Here is a 20,730-nt window from a genome sequence, read left to right on the forward strand (position 1 = left end):
AGACAATAAAAAAAAATTAACCTTAAGATTAATATACATTTCAGACCAAAAGTTAGGAAACACTTTTTAAAAACTGACATTTTTGGGATTACTTATTCAAGTAGCCATATCTACTATTTTTTGATAATAATTCTTTTGGTCCAATAACTGTCACTGAATCTGAAGAGTTATTGTTAAGAAATGACTACGTTTAAAAAAGTTTGTAACTGTTGTAAGATTCTGTAATATAATTTAGTACAGTGAAGAAAGGCAAACTCACACAATCACATATTAAAGAATCTTACAATAGTTGCAAAGTAACTTTTCCTGTTGAGCGCAGCCATTATTCTTGATATTTAAGTAATTCCAAAAATGTTGATTTTTTTTAAATTGTTTCCAAACGTTTGACCTAAATGTATTTTTGTGATAAAACACATCTGTAGCTCATTTGCTTGTATGGAAAATGTCACAACTTTTATAAGGGATGAAGTTTACATACTATATACTAGCCCCTACAGCGCGAAATATTACAGCAATAATGCAGCAATATTATTTTGAAAAATTACAATACTTCATAAAATACTGCTGCAATATTTAGAGAAATATTACAGAAATATTGCTGCACATTATGTAATATTTCGATAATTAATCCAGTTTTATTAATTGATATTACATATTGCTTAGCATCATATTCCAAAATACATACGATAATGTTATAAACGTCAAAAAACATTTGGGGGCCTAGAAAGTACACTAAAAAAATGTTGGGAATCTCTAGGAGATTCGCCAACTCATTTTATATACATCTTCTTATAGACTTCTTATTATCTTATTTTTTTCTTACGAGAAACGCATCTATCTCATGACGGGGCCGCGAACTTACATCTTGAATTATAATATTGCAGCAATATATTACCTACGATTAATTACGATAATATTTCCTACGAAATATTAAAATTAAAATATTTTATAATATTATTGCAAAATTTTCAATATAATATTTAAATTTCAACAATATTGCTGCAATTTTGTAACAATATAGAGCACTATTAAAATATTGCTGCTGTATTAAAATATTTCGTGCTGTAGGGGAGGATTACAGTGTTTAAATTTTGGAAACTCATGACATAGTTTTAAAGAATACAATATATATATATATATATATATATAAAATTAAAAGTAACATAGAAAGTGAAATTAAAACGTTGTTCGAATTTTCAGTTCCAAAGAATTTTTAAAGTGCTCTACTTAAAAGATTGCTAAGTTTGAGATGTGTCACTTTTTCTATCAACGCAGCGATATCGAAGATTTTTTACACGGTTCATTTATACCTTCATCGCTTCATTGCGTGCGAATAAAATCAGGTCAGAAATCGCATCGGTCAAACGGACGCGATCCTTAACAATGCTTATCACAACGCAGCATCGATGGACTTCAAAATTGTTAAATTTCTAATTTGCGAGCAAACGTTGAAAGTTGTTGGTCGCTCTCGTGCTCATACGAGGAAAGTGTTGTTCTACATGAGAACGCTGATGACGCGAAACTATCGACCTAATTCTAAAAAGATACGTTGTGTTTAAACAAATTTAGCGATCCTTAATCTGTTTGTTTGAAAATTCACACTTCTGCATTCTGGGAAGAAATTTAAATTAAGTATAATGCAAAACGAGAGATGGATGGATAGATAAATAGATAGACAAATATAGATATCACCATTTATTGAACGCTCTATGGCAAGCATTCTTTCAAGCGCTAAACAAAATACAGTTGATAAAGTAAACTTGACATTACAGAGAAATAGGAACTAAAATAATAATAAAAAAAAAAGAAAAAAATAGAGAGAGAGAGAGAGAGAGAGAGAGAGAGAGAGAGAGAGAGAGAAGGAGAAAAAGAGATTTCCCGTGGCAGATGTAATTTCGCGACCGCAGAAATTAATCCGCTCACGTGACGCGGCGGGTACGGATTATCGTCAGGCAGAAAGCGTTTCACTCGATCGTATTATAGCGTGACGATTGTATTGTAATTTGCGGCGACAGGACGGGGCTTACCCGACGCCCTGCAGGCGCGACAATCCGCGAGCAAACACACATATGCACGTACGATGTCAGGCCACGTTTGTACTCTTTCCCTACGGCATGAATAAAAATTTCCCTGAGCCACGCTAGCCGCAATATAGCAACACGTTCAAACGCCTCTGAAAATACACAAATTCGCCGATTGATCACCGCTTCGTTTCCATATCCGTTTTGGCAGACGCGAAATGTATACATATAACCGTAAGAAAGCATATATTTACATAAGTTTATAGACCATCATAAAGGTCGTTCAGGATCAGCCTATTTCCAGAAGATTGGGTCGCGTGTAGCGAAAGATTTTTCCTAACTAAAGAACTATACGAAAAGAACAGTTTTGCTGAAGTATCTAAAAATTTAGCTGTAGGTACACATCTGAAAATAATTTTGTTGAATATCAAGACAATAATGTAGGACGCTCAATCTGATTGCTAAAATATGAAAATTTCTTACAACATTATTTATTATACTTAAGATTTTTACATAAATATTTTGATGGTCCAATAAAATTAATTTCAGATCTATGTCTGTCTAGATTTTTAGAATTTTCGCAAAGTCATTCTTTCTGTATAAAAATTAGATAAACGCAAAATGAATTCTGCTTCCTAATATCCTCCAATTTTCATCAGCCAGATAAATAAGTAAAACAATGGAATCATAGCATTCAACAAATTAAAACGGTAAAACGGACATATTGTATTATAAAAACCCACACGCAAGGGCGGCGTAAATTTGTAAGCAAAAACGACATTTATCTTTATACAGCTCCGCATTTAATAACCAATTAATTCTATCTCCTACGATATGGTTATATCAGCTTCCTAGCATTCATTCACGGTATTACAACGAGATATGTTTATATCACTTTTATGTTACCGAGATAATATTTAATTAACTGTTTTCCGCGTGTGTCCGCGAATCGATACAATCGTAAAAAAGAACTAGTTGAATTTTGTTACGTGGGAAGAATAATTTTGCTCAAAGATCTAAAAATTTAGCTAGATCTCAATAATTATACTGGACCAAAATAATTAAATTGAACATTCAAGCTGAATGCTAGAACATTAAAAAAAAAAGTGCTGGCAACTGCATAAGTGACAAACATACAAGTCTTATATTATGAATAATTAAAGTATGTGTTATGAACAATTATATACTTTAAAATTAAATAAACTGTTTTACAGTCGCGATAACACATAGTTGAGCAAACTATTTTACAATTATGATAACTATCCTATAAAATATCTTATTCAATTATGTACATTAATTCTACATATAAAACTGACGCAGTTGTCACTTTTACAGTTTCCTATCATTTTATCTTTTTCTCCGAATAAACGGCAAATTTTTGCAACATTACCGTCCAATAAAATTATTTTGATGATCCAATATACAAATTTTCAAATTTGTATCTAGCTAAATATTTAAATAATTCAGCAAGATCATTCTTTCCGTGTAAACAATGCAACGAAAAACCAATAAAATTGATGAATCTCAGGGATTTTTGCTGGAGAGTTCTCTCGACATAAATTTCATACATCGGTACGTGACGCTTTTCAAAAATATTCGACATCGTTTGAAATTCCTTGAAATCTAGATCGCTGTTCGTTCGAGCGGCAATTCGTTCGGCCTTGAGCGCATCCTCGATTATTCGCGTTGTCTTCGAGGTACGGAGAACAAAAATTGATGTCTGCGGTTTGGTCCAGGAGTTACGACATTGCGCATATAGAAGATATAGCGGAATGATAGATGCGGCGAAATGCCCACGACAATGTCAGCTCAATATCAAGGTTGCTATCAATTTTCCGCTAGTGAAAACTTTGACGAGCGTGCATCGGCTTCGTGTCCGCTTTTTTCATTCCGTTTTTTTTTCCCCCCTTTTCATAAAACCATGCAAAACGGCGCAGGATATAAAAAAGTGTCATTCACTCCAAAATTGCATCGAAAGAACGATTTTGCTGGAGTAGGTATCTAAAAATAAGTAGATAAAAGTTTGAAAATGACTTTGTTGAACTATCAAAATAATTTTATAAATAGCCCAAGTGATGATGATCAACGCTGTAAAAAAGTTTCGACGTTCTAACAACCGTGAACGTCCTTTATAAATACTTTACAATTACTGGCAAAAATTATTTTCAAATATTTCGCTAAATTTTTAGATACGTCAGGCAAAACCGTTCTGTCCGTATGCAAGTGGTGTGCCGGAAGAGCGCAGATAAATAAATGGTGCTCTAAATAAAATTATTTACATAAAGGAAGTAATTATTCATACGATTCCTACGGTCGTCCATTGTGAAGAGTAATGAAAAATATGCGGGGGACGCTAAATCGGATTCACGGGAAACCACCGAGAATTCCGCTCTTCAAGATTGGATCTCGTCCGATTTCGGGGCCACGTGAGATTCCCGATAAAACCTCCTTTTCGGGATGGAGTCGAACAAAGAGAAGGTACCGTCGATCACATAATAGATCCTTTCTGGATGAAGTAATATCTACCTCGTGGTTCTATCCGGAAGAAAAATTAAAAAGGTGCGCCCTGCACGTACCTGACACGGTATATCGTCGCTTTTGCATTGCGAGCTGAAATTTATTCATTTCTGCATTTTCTATTATACGACCTGCTAGCGCAGCTGCAACGCCGGGGGCCATTATTTCCGCCTTGCTGACAGATTCAGATACGCGCGTGCTCAAATGAATGTACGTTGCGGCGTAATTTCTAATTTCTCGCAAAGGTAGCACTCGCACCTACATACTTACCTCCCTGTTTCTCTGTGCCATATTTTTCTTTTATTCTCTCTTTGCTCTCGTCACCTTTTACGTTTCGCGCTCGCTCGGAGGAAGAGAGTGAGTTGTGCGATAAACGGTCGAAAAGAGTTATCTTTTAACGGAGGGGGGGGGGAGGGGGAATCTCGCGTTTCCCGTGGATTTATATACGCGCCACGCTCATCTCACTTTTATCGCGGTGACGTTCTCCGACGTGAGGGATCGCCGTGAATGAAAAAAATTCGGGGCCACGATCGCTTTACTGCCACATAAAGAGAATCGTAGTAATTGTAAATAATTAAAGATCGAGTCCCTGCGCCGAGTTACGAGAGGTCGTTATTTATCAATGCGCTCGGCAGGTAGTTCTGGGGTACATCACACAATACGATTCCTTATTGACGATATTGCATGTAGCTGCGGAGCCCACAAGAGAGCGAGTCATCATAACTCGCGACGTATTGACAGATCTGTCACATGTGTCTCCTATAAATTGCCTTTATTGAAAGTACAAATGATACCCCTCCGCATTTTATTGCCCGTGGAATTTGCGTACGAAAAATTAAACGATAAATTAAAAATAATAATCGACATAAGCTTCGATCGCGTTCATAATGATGACGCACGTCAATCTCGCGTTCCTGTAATGTGTCGAAAATGAGATACGAGAAATATCGAGATAGATACGATAAAGTGCGACGCTCGCAAACGCGAGTAGACGATTTTTCAACTTCCGCCTGTTCCTCTCGTCATTTTATCGGCGCCTGTCGAACGCTGAGCGTAACGGAGAAATTACGTATGGCTCCTGATAGGAATTTCAAAATTTAAACGAGCAGCTAAAGACTCTTGAAGTGAAATAAATATAAAATTAAAACGAGGCTAAGAGTCGAGTGTGGATAAAGTGCGCAGTTTATTTACTAAAGTAATAAATAATACAGAAGAAAGTTGAACGTTTTAACGGCTCGGACCAAAACTTTCAACTTTCTTACGTATTAATTATTTTTACTTTTACGCAGAAAGAAACGATTTTGCTGAAGTATCTAAAAAATTTATAGCGAATTCGATTGAACGCATTAATGCACTGCATTATTGAAGTCGTTGTACACTGAGTAATCTTAATCTAATGTAAGTATAAAAGTGAAAAAGTTCGAATTAATAATACACATATTTTACTCATAAAAGCATAATAAATATTTCACGGTTTAACTATTTCTATATTTATATTAAACACACATCTTTACGTCAATTTGTGTATGATGGCCAGTGTGCACCGAGTGTATCCAATTAAAATCGCTATTAATTAAATACACAGATGTGAAAATAACTTTATTAAACCATTAAAATAATTATGTAAGGACATTCAAGCTGGTTGTTAAAATGTCAAAACGTTTTGCATCATAAATAAGCAAAGAGGACCATATTTGGTTAAAACGAGTCTTGATGGCTAATAATATTTTTGTATGAATTTCATGATACAATTTTCCAGCTCAAGCAAATTGTGCGCCGATTTATTTGTCGGTCTTAAAACACAGTTTTAAACTGAAGCAAAAGTATATAATATTACAAATTAAATTGACAAGCAATTCAATATTGCTAATAAGCATCTTTAAAACATTGTAGAGAATTTATTATGAAAAATATCCAGTTTAAGATTGCGTTTCAAGATCAATAAATAATCGGTGCGCAGCTTGTTTGAATTGGAAAATTCATATAAAAATATTAAGCACTAAGCCCCGATTTGATCTAATTTGTGTATTTGTGTTAAATATATCGATTTTTAATTAATATTGTTTTTTCAACATTATTGCCATACTTGAATCTTCTACACTCTAAATTTCTCTCTAAATTTCTTTGAATAAAATCTCATTCCAAAAGAGTGAAAATACAATCACTTTTAAAAAAGAATGAAAATATTTCACTTCTTGAAAAAGTGACAATTTTCACTCTTTTTCAAGAGGTAAAATATTTTTATTTATTTTTTTTTTAATGTAGTTATATTTTCACTCTTTTGATGGAGGTTTCACTTCAAAAAATTTAAAATGCAATTAATTATTTTAATACGTACATAATTATTTTAATAATTTAACATAATTATTTTCAGATCTTATCTTAATTAAATGTTTAGATATTTATATACTAAAAAAAATTTCTAATTAAAAATCAAGGAACCAAAAGATTCTGATTAATCAGAATTCTGATCATCTCAATTAGAATTGTAATAAATTCAACCAGAAATTCTGATTTCCATTTTCAACCAGAATTCCAATTAATGCAACTAGATTCTTTTCACAGTGTAAATACAAAATCGTTCTTTCCGTGTATTAGCCTTATTCTAATTTTGTATTTACTTTCACAAGAATTTCCTTTGAAGAGGAGAGAAATTGCTCTTTAACTTCATAATCTGTTATATTGACCGAAGTAAATTTCTGTTCGACGCTAACAATAAGTCAAATGTTCCCTTCTGTTAAGACCCGCGATCAATATTCATTAGGATGTTCCTAAATGTATTAGCGTTGCACCGAAATTTTAGCGGTGCATTTCCGTGGAATGTATGCAAATGTCAGGTCGGGCGATAAACCGCCCGAGTGTTCTGGATGAAACCATCAGTAATTATGCAACGCATGCAGGCGTATCATCGTTTCCGAGAAAGAACGCGGCAGTTTTGTGTCGCGGAATAATACATGGCTATTTCAAATGCACGCCGTTATTCGCCGATGCATATATAAATGAGGAAACGAATGCGAGATAAGCGCAGATTTGCGTGTTTTATTCCTTCACGAGTAAAAACTACAGCCACGTCTAATCGACTGCCCTGAGAATTTCTCGCTACGTCAGCTCTGCATCTCCGTCTCGTGTGGAGAACGTCGAATGGAAAATTGCATGTCGAATCAGCGCAAAAATACATCGAAAAAAAAAAAAGATATGCTATAGCTACCAAAAGTATTTTATTTAGCGTACGATGCAATATTTAGTATTTAGTAAATATTACCAAACACACTGTTAAATATCAAAGGATCAATGGTTTAACCCAATCCCTTGGATTAAACAACATTTTGTTATTTTTAACTTCATGTGTGTCAAAATGTAAATAAATATAATTGATACCAAAATAAACAATGTCTACATTAACATATACACTTCAGTAAATAATTAAATTAAATTCGAATCAAATTTAAAACATTTTCTCCAGTTAAATTGTTCAACTCTATTGCTTATTATTTTATTTAAATTAACGATATGTTGAGCAGTGATGAATTTAATTATAGAAATAATTAAAAATAATTCAAATTAGGTATAATTTAACAGAGCATAATAAAATGTAATAATTAACTGTTTGGTAATAATTAGAAAAGTAAGATAATATTCAGAAAAATAAAGTTATGCATTTAGTTGATTTTCGTTATATTATATATAACCAAATATTTGATTAAAATTATTTCACCAAAGCTTTCATAATTATAATCTGAGTCTTGATTAGTATTCAAATAATATAGAAAACATCGATTAAAAGGCTCTAAGTCAAGCTGCAGGGTATTAATGCTAGTAAAATAATTATATTAAATTATAATGGAATCATCCCAAAGGAGGAAGTGTCGCAATAATAAAATATAAAATATAGTTATTATTATCGCACGGAGAGTCTGGTTGCATTAATTGGGATTTTGGTTAAAAATAGACAAATCAGAAGGTTCTGATTAAACTTGTAATTCGAGTTGAAATTATCAGAATTCTGACTGATACAATTAGAATCTTCTGGTTCATTCATTTCCAGCGAGAAATTTTTCTCAGTGCAGACTTCTTTTTCAGTACGCCAAGAAAGGTACATGAAGCTCGAATGTCATCATCCTCGCCTCGAGCGAGAAAATTAAAATAATAGTGACGACTATATGTGATCGCCTACGCGCATCGAGCGATGATTTCAGCGCAGGCAAAAATGTGCAATGCAGCGCGCGTTGCGTCGTTCAAGTTCGACTCGCCGTGAAAATCGCAATCGTGACCTCGTTTATGACGGCGATCTACTTGGCGATTTTTGATGTGCTGCAGCTTCGTAAGGACAAATGCGAAAGGTAAACGTGTGAAAGGTGTCGGTCTGAATTGATCATCGCCGAGGCGACGCGCGTCCCACGAGCGATCGAATTAAAATTGCAATGCTCGCCGAGATCGCGAAGGCCGAGAAACGGAATCGGAAGATCGATCGGGGGTTGGAAGGCGTGTAACAAAAGGTCTGTTTTCTATAGAGCTGGACTAACGTACACTTTTGGAACTTCAAATGAAGTGGGTATTTGCTTGATATTCGACAAAAGTGAGAAAGACAGTTCCAGCGCAGTTCCAGTACAGGAATAATAAACGGACCTGAAGATACGCGGCGCAACCAGATTCTGATCATTGAAGTTTTTTTCGTTATGCAATCAAAATTAACGATAATAAGCGACCACGGCTATCTTCGTCTTCTTGATCCTTGAAGACGAAGATAGCCTTAATCGTGATCGCTTCTGGTTGTATAACGTGAAAAAACGTCCTATATCAATCAGAATTTTTGTTATCTCAGCTAGAATTATGGTAGATTTAACCAGAAAATTCTGATTCAGGATTCCAATTAATGCAGTCAGACTCAGGACAGACAATGTAGGAACAACGCGTCTTCTTTAATCGTTCGCTTGTGTTTTCTCTCGCTCGTATTTCCCTTATTCGTATATCAGCCTGTTATCTGTTCCTCGACCGCGTAACGGATATTCGCACGAACGGCATACCGCGAAGCACGATAGTCGATATCAGCTTCACCGACAGTTACTCGTTGGAGTAAGTAAATAGACGGGGACAGTTTCGGTGCACGAAAGCCAGACAAACCCAGACAAGCTGGAGATACCTCATGCGACGTGAAGCAAGTATCGACAGCCGTTGGGGGGATGTTTACGCTTCTCGGGTTTATAGGTTTATACCCCAAAGCTAGACAAACTGAGGTCTTCGACGAATTTCGCGAATCCGCCTTGCACGGCTCGCGTTCGCGTGTCTCGCGAGTGTATTTAATTCTGAGGCACGATTTCAGAATTATTTAACTGTAGAAACTGGACATGGACGCGAGCATGTGGCACGAATCGTACTCTCGCTCAGAGGATCCCTTTTCTAAAGAAGAACCAAGGACTCCAGGTAGAACACAGAAGTTATAATGATATCACAGGACGTCATCATGACCTTATTTGTCACTATATTTGTCATTATAATTTTACTTTATGAATTTGTGTTCTATCCAGAACGGGAAATTACAAAATTAAGAAGTACATTTGTTTTCTTCACAAAAGAACGGTTTTGCTGAAGTATCTAAAAATTTAACTAAATGCAGATCTGAAAACAATTTTATCTGAATCATCAAAATAATTCATATAGGACGCTCAAGCTGACTGTTAGAATTACAATCAAAATTTTTTATAGTATTGCTTATCATGCTTGAGTTTCCCACATAATTATTTCGATAGACTAACAAAATATTTTCTATCATACAGATCTAAAAATAATTTTGTTAGAGCTAAATTTTTAGATACTTCAGCAAAATCGTTATTGCTGTGTTCAATCTTCTCTTCTTTCATAGAATACGTACATCCATGGACAAAGACTCGATATCTCTTCTGAATTTAGTGAAACAAGTTCAAAAGGTGCTTACTTTGTTCTCTCTCTTTTACAAGAATCATATATATCAAAGTCATGTTACGTATTTGTTTTATACCCGATACGTGACTTTCACATGTATCATTTTTGTAATAGAACAAAATACCCAGCAAACACCAATTAATAGTACATAATATGCATGACATCAGTACTATAATTTCACATTTAACAATCTCGTCCAGCACAAATCATTCCAGCAATATTGTAAACGTTACAGTAATGTTGTTGCAAGCTTTCGTATTATAACTGTTATGTACAACACATGTTATTATTACATTTAGGTCGTGGTCCAATTCAAGCTAACATCCCTTAAGAATCATTTCAGCCTTGTTGTTTATGAAATGTTAAACAAGGGCAAATGATGCTCACGAGCATTGTGAACTTGAATCAGTCGTTATATTGCGTGTGAAATTATAACGTTATTATGTTATGTTACTGTTCGTTGATGTTTACTGAATAGGTGTAGGTTGGTGTTTACTGAGTAGACAGTTTAAACCTACACACTAAAAAAAATTTCTAGTTGAAAATGGATAAATCAGAATTTTCTGATTAAATGTATTACAATTCTAGTTGAGATAATCGAAATTCTGGTTGATATAATATTTCTGGTAAACTCTACTTCTTATTTTTACCAGAATTAATTATATCAAACAGGGTTCTAGTTATCCGAACTTTCTAGTAGATTTAATCAGAAAATTCTGATTCGTCCGTTTTCCACCAGAATTACTATTTAATCCAATCAGATGATTTTTCTCAATGCTTCATTAGATCCAGGAGTCAATAGATCACAATATAGATCATGGATGCATTCACGAAAATGGAGTACTCGATAGAGTTAACGGATAGCGCGATGCAATTGATATGAATTTATTCAGCGATATGAATGCCAATGAGTTCGGATTACGTAAGCTTTCGATATTGACACGGTGCATTTACTGGCATACCGGGGTTGTTTACACAAAGCAAAGAGCAGAAAGCTCGAGAGCCGGGACGAGATGGTGGTCTCAAGGAAAACAGGCTTTTATGCGAACGATCCTTCGAGCGCTGCACTTAAGATAAATGACGAATAAAACGCGAATGAGGCTGAATCTTTCCAATCGTTGAATCCAATTTGGATCTAATTATCTCGCTTCTTCCTTTTTCTTCCTGCTCCATTATATAATGTAACGAACGAGTTTTGCGCGTCCCATTAATAATTAATGTTGCAAGTGCTTTCCAAATAAAAGACAAATGAGTCATTTGAAATGAGAGAGAGAGAGAGACATACATGAAAAGAATGCTAAAGTATCTAAATATTTAGCTAGATAATAAGCTATACTGAGAAAAATGTCTAGTTGAATTAATTGAAATTCTGATTGAAAATAGCCGAATTAGAATTTTCTGGTTAAATCTACTAAATTCTAGTTGAGATAATCGAAATTCCAATTGATATAATTAAAATCTTCTACAGTTCGTTCTTTTTCAACAAGATATTTTTTTTAGTGTAAAAATAATTTTGTCGTAAAAATAATTATGTATACTGCAAGAATCTCAAGCAATGTTGAAAAAAAATTTTACATTCTAGCAATCAATTTGAGCATTTTACATAATTATTTAGTCCAATTAAATTATTTTTAAATTTGTGTCTAGCTAAATTTTTAGATACTTGAGCAAAATTATTCTTTCCAGTGAATTCATCCTTGTTTAATATTGACAAGCAACAAGGATGTAATGATTCACTGTATTTAGGATCAACTGTACTCTTTTGAGACCGTAAAATTGATTAATTATAATTTTATATTTATAAAATTATATTAATACAAGTTATCAATAAAAATTGATTTAGAAATTTCATTTTATTAAATATCTACTTAATGCATAAAATTATACTCCCTTCTTCCGCTCCCGGATTGTTATCTTTTTTTAAAAAAATGTACATATGTACCCTTTTCTCGTGATTTAGATATGATAACTCTGTGTTGCACCATATCATTTGTATCTCTCGTTGAAAACAACCACTATCTACTCGTCCGCCTCCCGATGGCGTAATACTTTCCCTTACATTACGAGTTACGACTGACCCCATAAAATTTCTAATTGCGCGACTTGCGTCATTCAGTCAATCGTTAAATACCGCGAGGAAGGAAAAAACCCCGCGGTAGATCTCATTTCGCACGATAGTCCGAAATTTACCGCGATTTCGCACATCGTCAGACTTCTCTGAAAGTCTTCTCTGGATCAGCGAAGGTCTGTGAAAAATGCGCCGAGTACGGCGTGTTATCGACAGGTCCACTTTAATTAGGGCGAACAGGGAAAGTGGGTGAAGTGGGAGTTGAAAAGGGGTGGAGGGATACCAGAGTGAACCCTCTCGTACTGACCTTCTTAACTTGAAAGTGCTCCGGCCTGAGATTCTCGATGATTTCCTGGTCGGGTTTAGTGGGCTGCGGGACCGACGACCGGAACCCGTCGAGTACACCCTTGATCGTGAACTTCTTCATCGCGTCTGCCAAATGGGGTCGACCACTCAGGGGGGATCACATGTGCAATCGCCGCCGTCCGTCTACAAAATCACGGCCAGGAATTCAAAAATCTGGCTCGCCGTGGCTCCTCTCTCTCTCTCTTTCTTTGCTCCGGGCTCATTCGCGGAAATCCAATGACATGTTTTCACTCTTTCTCTCTCTTTCGCTGGCGCGATCAAGTTCTCGACGTTGAAAGCACTGCTGTTGCTGCTGCCGCCGCCGTCGTCGATGTTGATCTTCTCTACATTTTGACAGTACGTGTCAGCAGACGTGTCAGTGGAGCCGCTCCGCTCCGCTCCGCGCCGCGTCGCGCTGTGTCACAGAGATACAGACGGGATGCCGCAATCGTGTGTTGTCCGTTTCTCTCGCGTCGCGCACCAGCGGTTTGCTTCGAGGGTTCGGTGGTAGAATCGTTAAACACTTTAGGAGGAACGATGACTGTCGGTTGAACCTCACGGCCGTCCCCAATGCTTTTACGCCGTACGCTGGAACGCCGAGCGCAGACCGAGACGTGGCGAAGCTCCTGTGTTTTCGTAGTTGACAGCAATGCGGTGTTGTTTAATCGCGCAACGATCAATAACTGGCAACAGGCTCATGTGGAGTTTCGCACGGCCGCAAGCGCCGTGCTGCGCAGGCGCGGTGCGCGCCACGGCTCGCCGCGCAATCGCGAGCGGCGAGCGCTCGCGATTGGTCGAATTCGCGCAATGACGTGCGACGCGTCCGGGGTCACGGGCGCTTACGGGCCCTGGGGGCACAGCTCATTCTAAACTATTCAAGATTATATATGCTATTCTCCGGCTTCTCGTCTAAAGGTCTGTTTTTTATTCCTGCACTTTTTGAACTAATACACACAGTGCAAGTTGAAATGAAACAAATATACGTTTATTTCAATTTATTCCATCGATTCAGAGTGCAGTAATAAAAAACAGACCTTAAGTATTCGCGTCTCGTGACTGTTGGCTAAGAAAAAAAGGGTACGACTTTTTCAGGGATCGTTTTATTTTCTTGTATATTTTTCTTCACAGAATCAAAAATTATATAATTAATCATAATAATGACGCTACACTTAAGAAAAAATTGGATGTTAAATAAAGTTAATTATTTAACCCTTAATTAATTAAATTCTTGTACAAACCATATCGTTACGAAATCGTTGTCAGTTATGCTTAAAATTAAATCATTTAAAAAAAATTAATTCAAATTAATTCAATAGAATCATCAACACTCAATTATTCTGATCAATGAGTTGAAATCTTTATATTTAAATTTGTTCCTAATATTTCTTTTTATTGCATGCAGTTCTTAACTTTAATTTTGATCTCTAATTTTTTATTTCTTTAATATTTTATATTTATTCTTGTTCCTTATATTTCCTTCATTGTGAGCAGAGTCCTTTAAAGCCACTTCAACCAACTCCGATTAAGTTTAATTGACGATTAGTCCATTGGAATCGCATGTCATTTCGCTTAACGACTGTAGCTGCGATTGATCAATTCCAATGGATTAACTGTCGATTAAAATTAATCAAAATGCTGTTATTATTATTATTATCTAGTTATCATTATTATTAGATATTATTATTCAAACATTAACACGTTAGAAAGCATTACTTTCATCTATAATATTTTAATTGAGACAGCATCATTGTTTTTCGAATGATCAACAATCATAATGATCACATGTAAATATTTAAATTAATCTCATGATACTTTGCGAAGACATCATACACAGTCGATCTCGGATACCCGAAAAACCGAATGATTTCTGTCGCCGAGCGCCAGGCGCGAATACTTTCGATAATCGCGGCTCTTCAGTTGTACTCCGCACTTGGTTTCAACATTGCGACTGTTTCGAGGTTATGATGGTTTAGTACATGCGTCAAGCTATTTGACTGCCAATCGCGACATCTATGTTATTGACTAATGGTATTGAACGGAGGGAATTTCAATTTGAAATTTGTCCGGATTTTGGCGCCGCACCCAGTATTATTTATTCATAATTAATTAGTTATGTTTTAATTATACGATTAATTATTTCAGAACGTCCTCCTTTGATTCAATTTCTAATAACACATCTTTACGAGATGCTTGTCGGCCAATCAACGCGTCGCACGCGTGCAATTTGTTGCACATGTGAGTACACCTTGAGGGATTGGCACCAATTAACACATTTGGTACGGAAAGGATAAATCAGGATAAATCGTGAGGATCGTGAAGAGCGTGAAAGAAGTCAGTCTACTGATTACTTTTCGCGGCGGAAAGAAAGATCCGAATTATCGAGAGAGAAGGTTCTCCGTCATCTGTAAGAGATTGAAGCATCGTACCAGGTCCAAGTCCAGGTTAGCTTTTAAATTCGTGGTGTATTTCCCCTTTCACACGTTCTTCTGTTTTCCCCTGTGCGAGAATTCTAGTTTGACACTTTCTGACTTGTCTCTTACGCATACAGTTGTTATGGACATGGTGATGTCGAATTTGCAACAGCAACGCCAAGTGACGGAGCAGCTGCGCCGCGAAGCCGCTTTGAAGCGGATCACGGTGAGCAAAGCCGTCGAAGACATCATGAAGTACATCACCGAGCACGAGCAGGAGGATTGCCTGCTGGTGGGCTTCTCATCACAGAAGTCGAATCCCTTTCGTGAGAAAAGCACCTGTGTCGTACTTTAAGCCTGCGTGCTTGAAGTAAAAGATGGCACAGGAGAGAACTAATGATAATATCACTTTGCATCTTTTTAATTGTGCATTGATTTGTTGCAGTAATAAGTATATATATTCAAGATTGTAGGATCTAAGTAATTTTCTATTTAAATTATTTTATGATACATATTTATATAAGATTATTGAAAGTGTGCAAAAATTTGAATTTTCTACCTTAACATTTGCCGTTAAGAAATGTAAATTTTGCATAAAGTTTATAAGATTTTTTCAAAACATAGTTAAACAACACACATTCTGTGTGAGGTATACAGGAATGTGCACGTGCCTTACCCTTTTGCAGCCTAATCAAAATGACTAACTGCAGCAGATATATTCAAAATAGAACATAATAAAATAATGTATTTTGATATACATATATGAATAGAAATATTGTTAAACATTCATATGCATTTAAATTCTCAGAATATTACCATCTTGGTGCCTTAATAATTTTATCTTCCTATATTTATAATAGTATTATTCTAATAAAATGTATTAAAAATAACAATGGATATTTTAATAACAGAACGTTATATATTGCCAAATAAAACTGATAGGTTTATATTTATATAAATTTTATGATTACATTGTGCATTAATTGGAATTAGTTTCTAAATACCTATATCCATTTCAAGACTGAAATTATATAACAAAACAAAATTAAAATACAAAAGAAGCAAGATTTTAACATACAATTTCACAGATATATACATATATAAGTACATAATTTATGAAATAAAATGTAGTATTTAAAAATAAACAGTATTTCTGTCTTTTATATAGTAAGATACTTAGATATTACTTATTTTTTTAAGATCTTTATTATACAAGTAACTTTCAAGAAAATGCGAAAAACAAAATTTCTATGTATCATTAAAAATATTTTCATCACGTAACATAATATTCCATGCATAATCACATACATTTTAATAAACATATCTCCTACTTTTTTCTAGGCTTTTTTGCTTTTGTCGGACCGTCATTGATAAATTGTAAATCAGGATACATATTATAAAATTCAGATATTAAATTACTTGTTTTCTGTTTAGCCATTAAATCTGAAAAAAAGTTAGCATTAATCTATAATTTGATATAAATTTATTTTTTCTACCCAAGTAATGAGATCTTTTACTCTCTGTACATTCCAGATCAAAAATTCAGAAATACTTTTTATCCTCTTAATTTTTTGAATTGACATACTCAAATACCCATAATTATATTTTTTTACAATAATTTATCAAATTTTTTAGACCAAAGCCAATAACTATTACAACTGTTAAGATACTTCTCTAAAGAATTATTACTAAAAAAAACATTATTATGGATACTTGAATAAGTAATCCCAAATATCAGTTTTTAAAAAGTGTTTCCAAACTTCGCCTGAAAAAAAAAATATATTTTTTTATTTATCTCAGTAGATATTACTTACATGATTTCTCGATAGAATCAATCGGTGGAGGGCCAGGTTCTTTGTCCAGAGCTAACTTCTCCACTATTTGTATCTGACACTCCAGTTTATAAGATTTGAAATTATACGGATGATAGTTCATATCGAGTCGGTCGATCGTTTTTTTCCACAGATCAACTTCCTTGTCAGATACAGAATTCTGCGTGTCATAATGTAGTAACGCTTCGCTCTTATCTCCTATGTTCCCTAATATAAAATTAAACTCATCAAGTAAAGAATATCTTGAGTCTTTCTCTGATAGTGTAATTATATAAAATATAATTAGACATACCTTGAAATGCGACTTTCGATAAATAAAAGCCGCCCAATTCAGCGTTCGGAATCATGTAGCAGAGATTAGTTTGTGTATTCAACCGCATTGTGAACGCGCATACTATCATTTTACTTTTAGTCGCACATTTATTTAATAAAGCGCTGAAGAATAATAGATTATCTGCAAAAAGAAACAATGATCATTTGACATTTTTAAAGCTAATCTACAATGTGCTCTTTACTTCCTGTTTCTTACTTTTTACCTCTTGCCTTCGTACTTATTTTATTCCTTCGTTTTCTCTCATATGAGATAAAAATTGAAAAACTTCGGAAAAGACACGATTATCAATAAAATAGTCACAAAAAGAGAAAAAGGCAAAAAATAGAAGCAAAAAAGGAAGCAAAGAGCATATATAGATTAGCCTTTACAGTAATTAATGTTGTGATATCACAAATAGTGTTATCACATTTCACGTATATCTCTGTATAATTTTATGATACACAAGAAATTAAACCTCGCGCATTAATTTTTTTATTGTGCATTTTATATATATGCGTTACCTTGACGAGTACTACCATAATCCGCTCTAACAAAGTACTTCCGTTTAACATGATATCTGAAAAGATCACTGGGTATAGGCCTTACACCAATTATTTTGATAGCTGGTGGATATAAATGCTTTATCCGCAAGAGTTCCTTTCGCATGAAACGCAGCTTCTTACCACCGATCAATTCCTTAGTTTCCAAGTTAACTTCCTCTGGTATCATAAAAGGTAAATCAGATTCCTCGTTGTCACTGTCTTCCTAAATTAAACAAATCGGATGTATGAAATAAATTTAAGATATTTTATGTAATTTAACCCTAATCGGAATTCGTATTCGCGGGTCCACAGTATATCTTAATTTTTTAATTAATATATCTTTGCTCAAAGTTGATAATAATTGAATTTTTTTGTCATTTTGAAGGTCAAGATCCAAGATATAAGATTATTTAACTTAAAATTATATAAGATTGTAAAAAATATTTCTTATAAACAATTTTTCACAACATAAAGAAAATATAGGTTGACTGACGAATTGGACTGACGAATAAGACCAATTAAGATTAAACAAACTTTTACATTAAGCGAGAGATATACACCTCATCAATGAAAAAATTGGTACCCTTGAAATAGGTTGATCTGGATAAAACTTGATTAGTCGCTTTGCTTAATGGCTTTGTTTGCAAACATCTACGTTTTCTGTAAAATAATACTTGCGTTTTTGTTTGTACAAAATTTAATTATAATATTACAAAATTAATATTATTCTTACACAAAGACCTACCTGCCCAGAGTACGCACCACTAAATCAATCTCTAAACCATCGCATATCTGAAAGGATAAGCGTGCAATATTTTTAGATGGTGCTTTAATCTGTTGTACCAAGTCAACAAGTGACGTCCTTCTGTAACCTATCTCTATCTTTCTTGACAGCATTTCTAAATCTTTATAGAACTCGTCAAGCGGCCAATTATTTCTCAAATCGATCACGTGTAAATTGATGTCCAACTCCTTTAAAGATTTCGCCTTTGCTCTGATGCGATGCTTTTCGTCGTCCAAATAGTCGGGGTTATAACAAGTGATCAGAACTATTCTACGTTTAGTGAGGACTGTTTTTATTTTCAAGAAGATATCCGTGGCATATGTCAATACATCAAGAAGCAGAGCATTATTTTTTAATTTCATACTTTCATAATCCTTCATGCCACTTTTAGCTGTAAAAATTAGCAAAAAACCAATTAATGAAAGTTGTGGTTCACATTCTTGGGGAATGTGCTACATTCAGTATCAAATTATACTTGCTTAGTTTTCTAATCTGTTGTAAATCATCCAAAGTAACAACTCTGAGTTCTTGCAGAGTCTGAATGTTTGTCCATGGTAAATTTGAGTCACTCTTTTCTGTACCAAATAGTACCATGCCCATCCAATCTTGCATACTCCATGCTAACTTTTGTCGAAGAATTTGTTTGTATAGCTGAAAGGATAATGAACGACAATCAGTTATATGTAACTCTTTAACCAACAAGTCCCATTCTTTTATCTGAACTTCTTATACACATTCAACTTTTCTTTTTTTTTTCTTTCTAATGTGAGAGAAAAAAGAGGAAAAATAAACTTGTAAAAAGTTCATTTAAAAAGAATGAGTCTCAAACTAACATTGCAATGTTATAACTGACCTTGAAAAACTTTTCGATGTAAGTGATTTTTTTATCATCAGATGAATGCATAAACATTTTCTCTGTACAATCGACGAGAAATAATGTGGCTTCTCGTACTCCGTACCACTGACTTGCTTGCGAATCTATTTCCTCATCTTGTGACATTTCTGTTATCGACATATAATCTATTACTATTATTTTGCAGTTAAATAATATATCGAAAAACATATATGAACATTTTGAAGTTGTTAGAACGATGTTAGAATTTCGAAGATGTTTTATGATTATGAAAAAAAAATAGATCTAAATATAGAGGTTATTTTAAATAAGATACTGCTGTAAATTTGTACAACAAATACATACACAACCGGCATTTTAGATTTACAAATTAATTGGAAAATATGATAAAGTATTATTACTCACTTCTGAAGAAAAATTAAAATCAACGTCAACTAAAAATCTGCGAATTTTTGTTTATATGAATTGCTATGAACGAAGAAAGTTTGGCTGTGTTCAGCAGAAGAAACTAATCAGTCAACACTTAGTGATTATTTAATATGATTGGTTCTTGCCTTTAGTTCTTTGTTGAATCTAAGTGTAAGAACCAATCATATTTAAAAAAAAAAAACTAACCGCTAACGACTAATTGTTGCTAATCGATTAATTTTCTCTGTTGAACGCGGTCATTATTTACTTTTCACTACTTTGACATGTTACTGACACGTGCGCATTAACGTCGCAAATAATCGCAAGTTACATATAAAGGGTCTGTTTTTTTGTTGAACTAGTGTATACACTTTTGAAACTTAAAATGAGATAAGTATACGTTTATAATTGGCGAAAATGAGAGAGTTCTAATGCAGTCTAGTGCAGGAATGAAAAACAGACCTAGATCTTTTCGCGTTGCTTAAAAATGTTTTGCACTTTAAAATGAGATAAATATATATTTAAGTATAAAAAAAAGAGAAAGAGCGAAGATGCTGAGTGCAAAAAGTGCAAATAGCAGTGGGAGTGGCGGCACTTGCACACAGTTCAATTGCACACTATTTACATCGACCTGTTTCTAGTAACTTTTCACTGCTTCTCACCAAGGAGATATCAACGTGTGGGATTTTATGAATAATTTTTAGAACGATAACATAA

General features: G+C 34.3%; 3 protein-coding genes across 9 annotated transcripts in view; 1 reads left to right on the plus strand and 2 right to left on the minus strand.

Moving 5' to 3' along the window:
• LOC108750725 (syntaxin-binding protein 5) overlaps positions 1-14,704 on the minus strand; it is a 43,430-nt gene extending 28,726 nt beyond the window's left edge. For all 6 annotated transcript variants that reach the window (XM_018490408.1, XM_018490412.1, XM_018490406.1 and 3 more), the window contains exons 1-2: positions 14,683-14,704; positions 12,833-13,553 (exon numbers count right to left, since the gene is read on the minus strand). In XM_018490408.1, coding sequence (XP_018345910.1) covers positions 12,833-12,952 — 120 coding nt within the window. In that variant the 5' untranslated portion in view covers positions 12,953-13,553; positions 14,683-14,704. The remainder of the gene's footprint in view (positions 1-12,832; positions 13,554-14,682) is intronic.
• Positions 14,705-15,108: 404 nt separating this feature from the next.
• LOC108750530 (guanine nucleotide-binding protein subunit gamma-1) lies at positions 15,109-15,740 on the plus strand. The gene is made up of 2 exons (XM_018490014.1): positions 15,109-15,311; positions 15,419-15,740. The coding sequence occupies exon 2, from the start codon at positions 15,424-15,426 to the stop codon at positions 15,634-15,636; it is 213 nt and encodes a 70-aa protein (XP_018345516.1). The 5' UTR covers positions 15,109-15,311; positions 15,419-15,423; the 3' UTR covers positions 15,637-15,740.
• An 868-nt stretch (positions 15,741-16,608) lies between these two features.
• On the minus strand, positions 16,609-20,279 carry LOC108750474 (ATP-dependent DNA helicase 2 subunit 1-like). Of its 2 annotated transcripts, none has more exons than XM_018489931.1 (9): positions 20,221-20,279; positions 19,606-19,754; positions 19,232-19,403; positions 18,714-19,143; positions 18,529-18,628; positions 17,948-18,191; positions 17,406-17,567; positions 17,096-17,320; positions 16,609-16,724 (listed from the first exon to the last, which is right to left on the minus strand). In XM_018489931.1, the coding sequence occupies exons 2-9, from the start codon at positions 19,750-19,752 to the stop codon at positions 16,609-16,611; spliced, it is 1,596 nt and encodes a 531-aa protein (XP_018345433.1). In that variant the 5' UTR covers positions 19,753-19,754; positions 20,221-20,279. The 2 variants fall into 2 exon arrangements, with proteins under 2 accessions (XP_018345433.1, XP_018345432.1); XM_018489930.1 differs by lacking the exon at positions 20,221-20,279 and adding an exon at positions 20,011-20,201.
• Positions 20,280-20,730: the final 451 nt, after the last annotated feature.

Source organism: Trachymyrmex septentrionalis, unplaced genomic scaffold, assembly GCF_001594115.1.
Source record: "Trachymyrmex septentrionalis isolate Tsep2-gDNA-1 unplaced genomic scaffold, Tsep1.0 scaffold37, whole genome shotgun sequence".
Taxonomy (NCBI): domain Eukaryota; kingdom Metazoa; phylum Arthropoda; class Insecta; order Hymenoptera; family Formicidae; genus Trachymyrmex; species Trachymyrmex septentrionalis.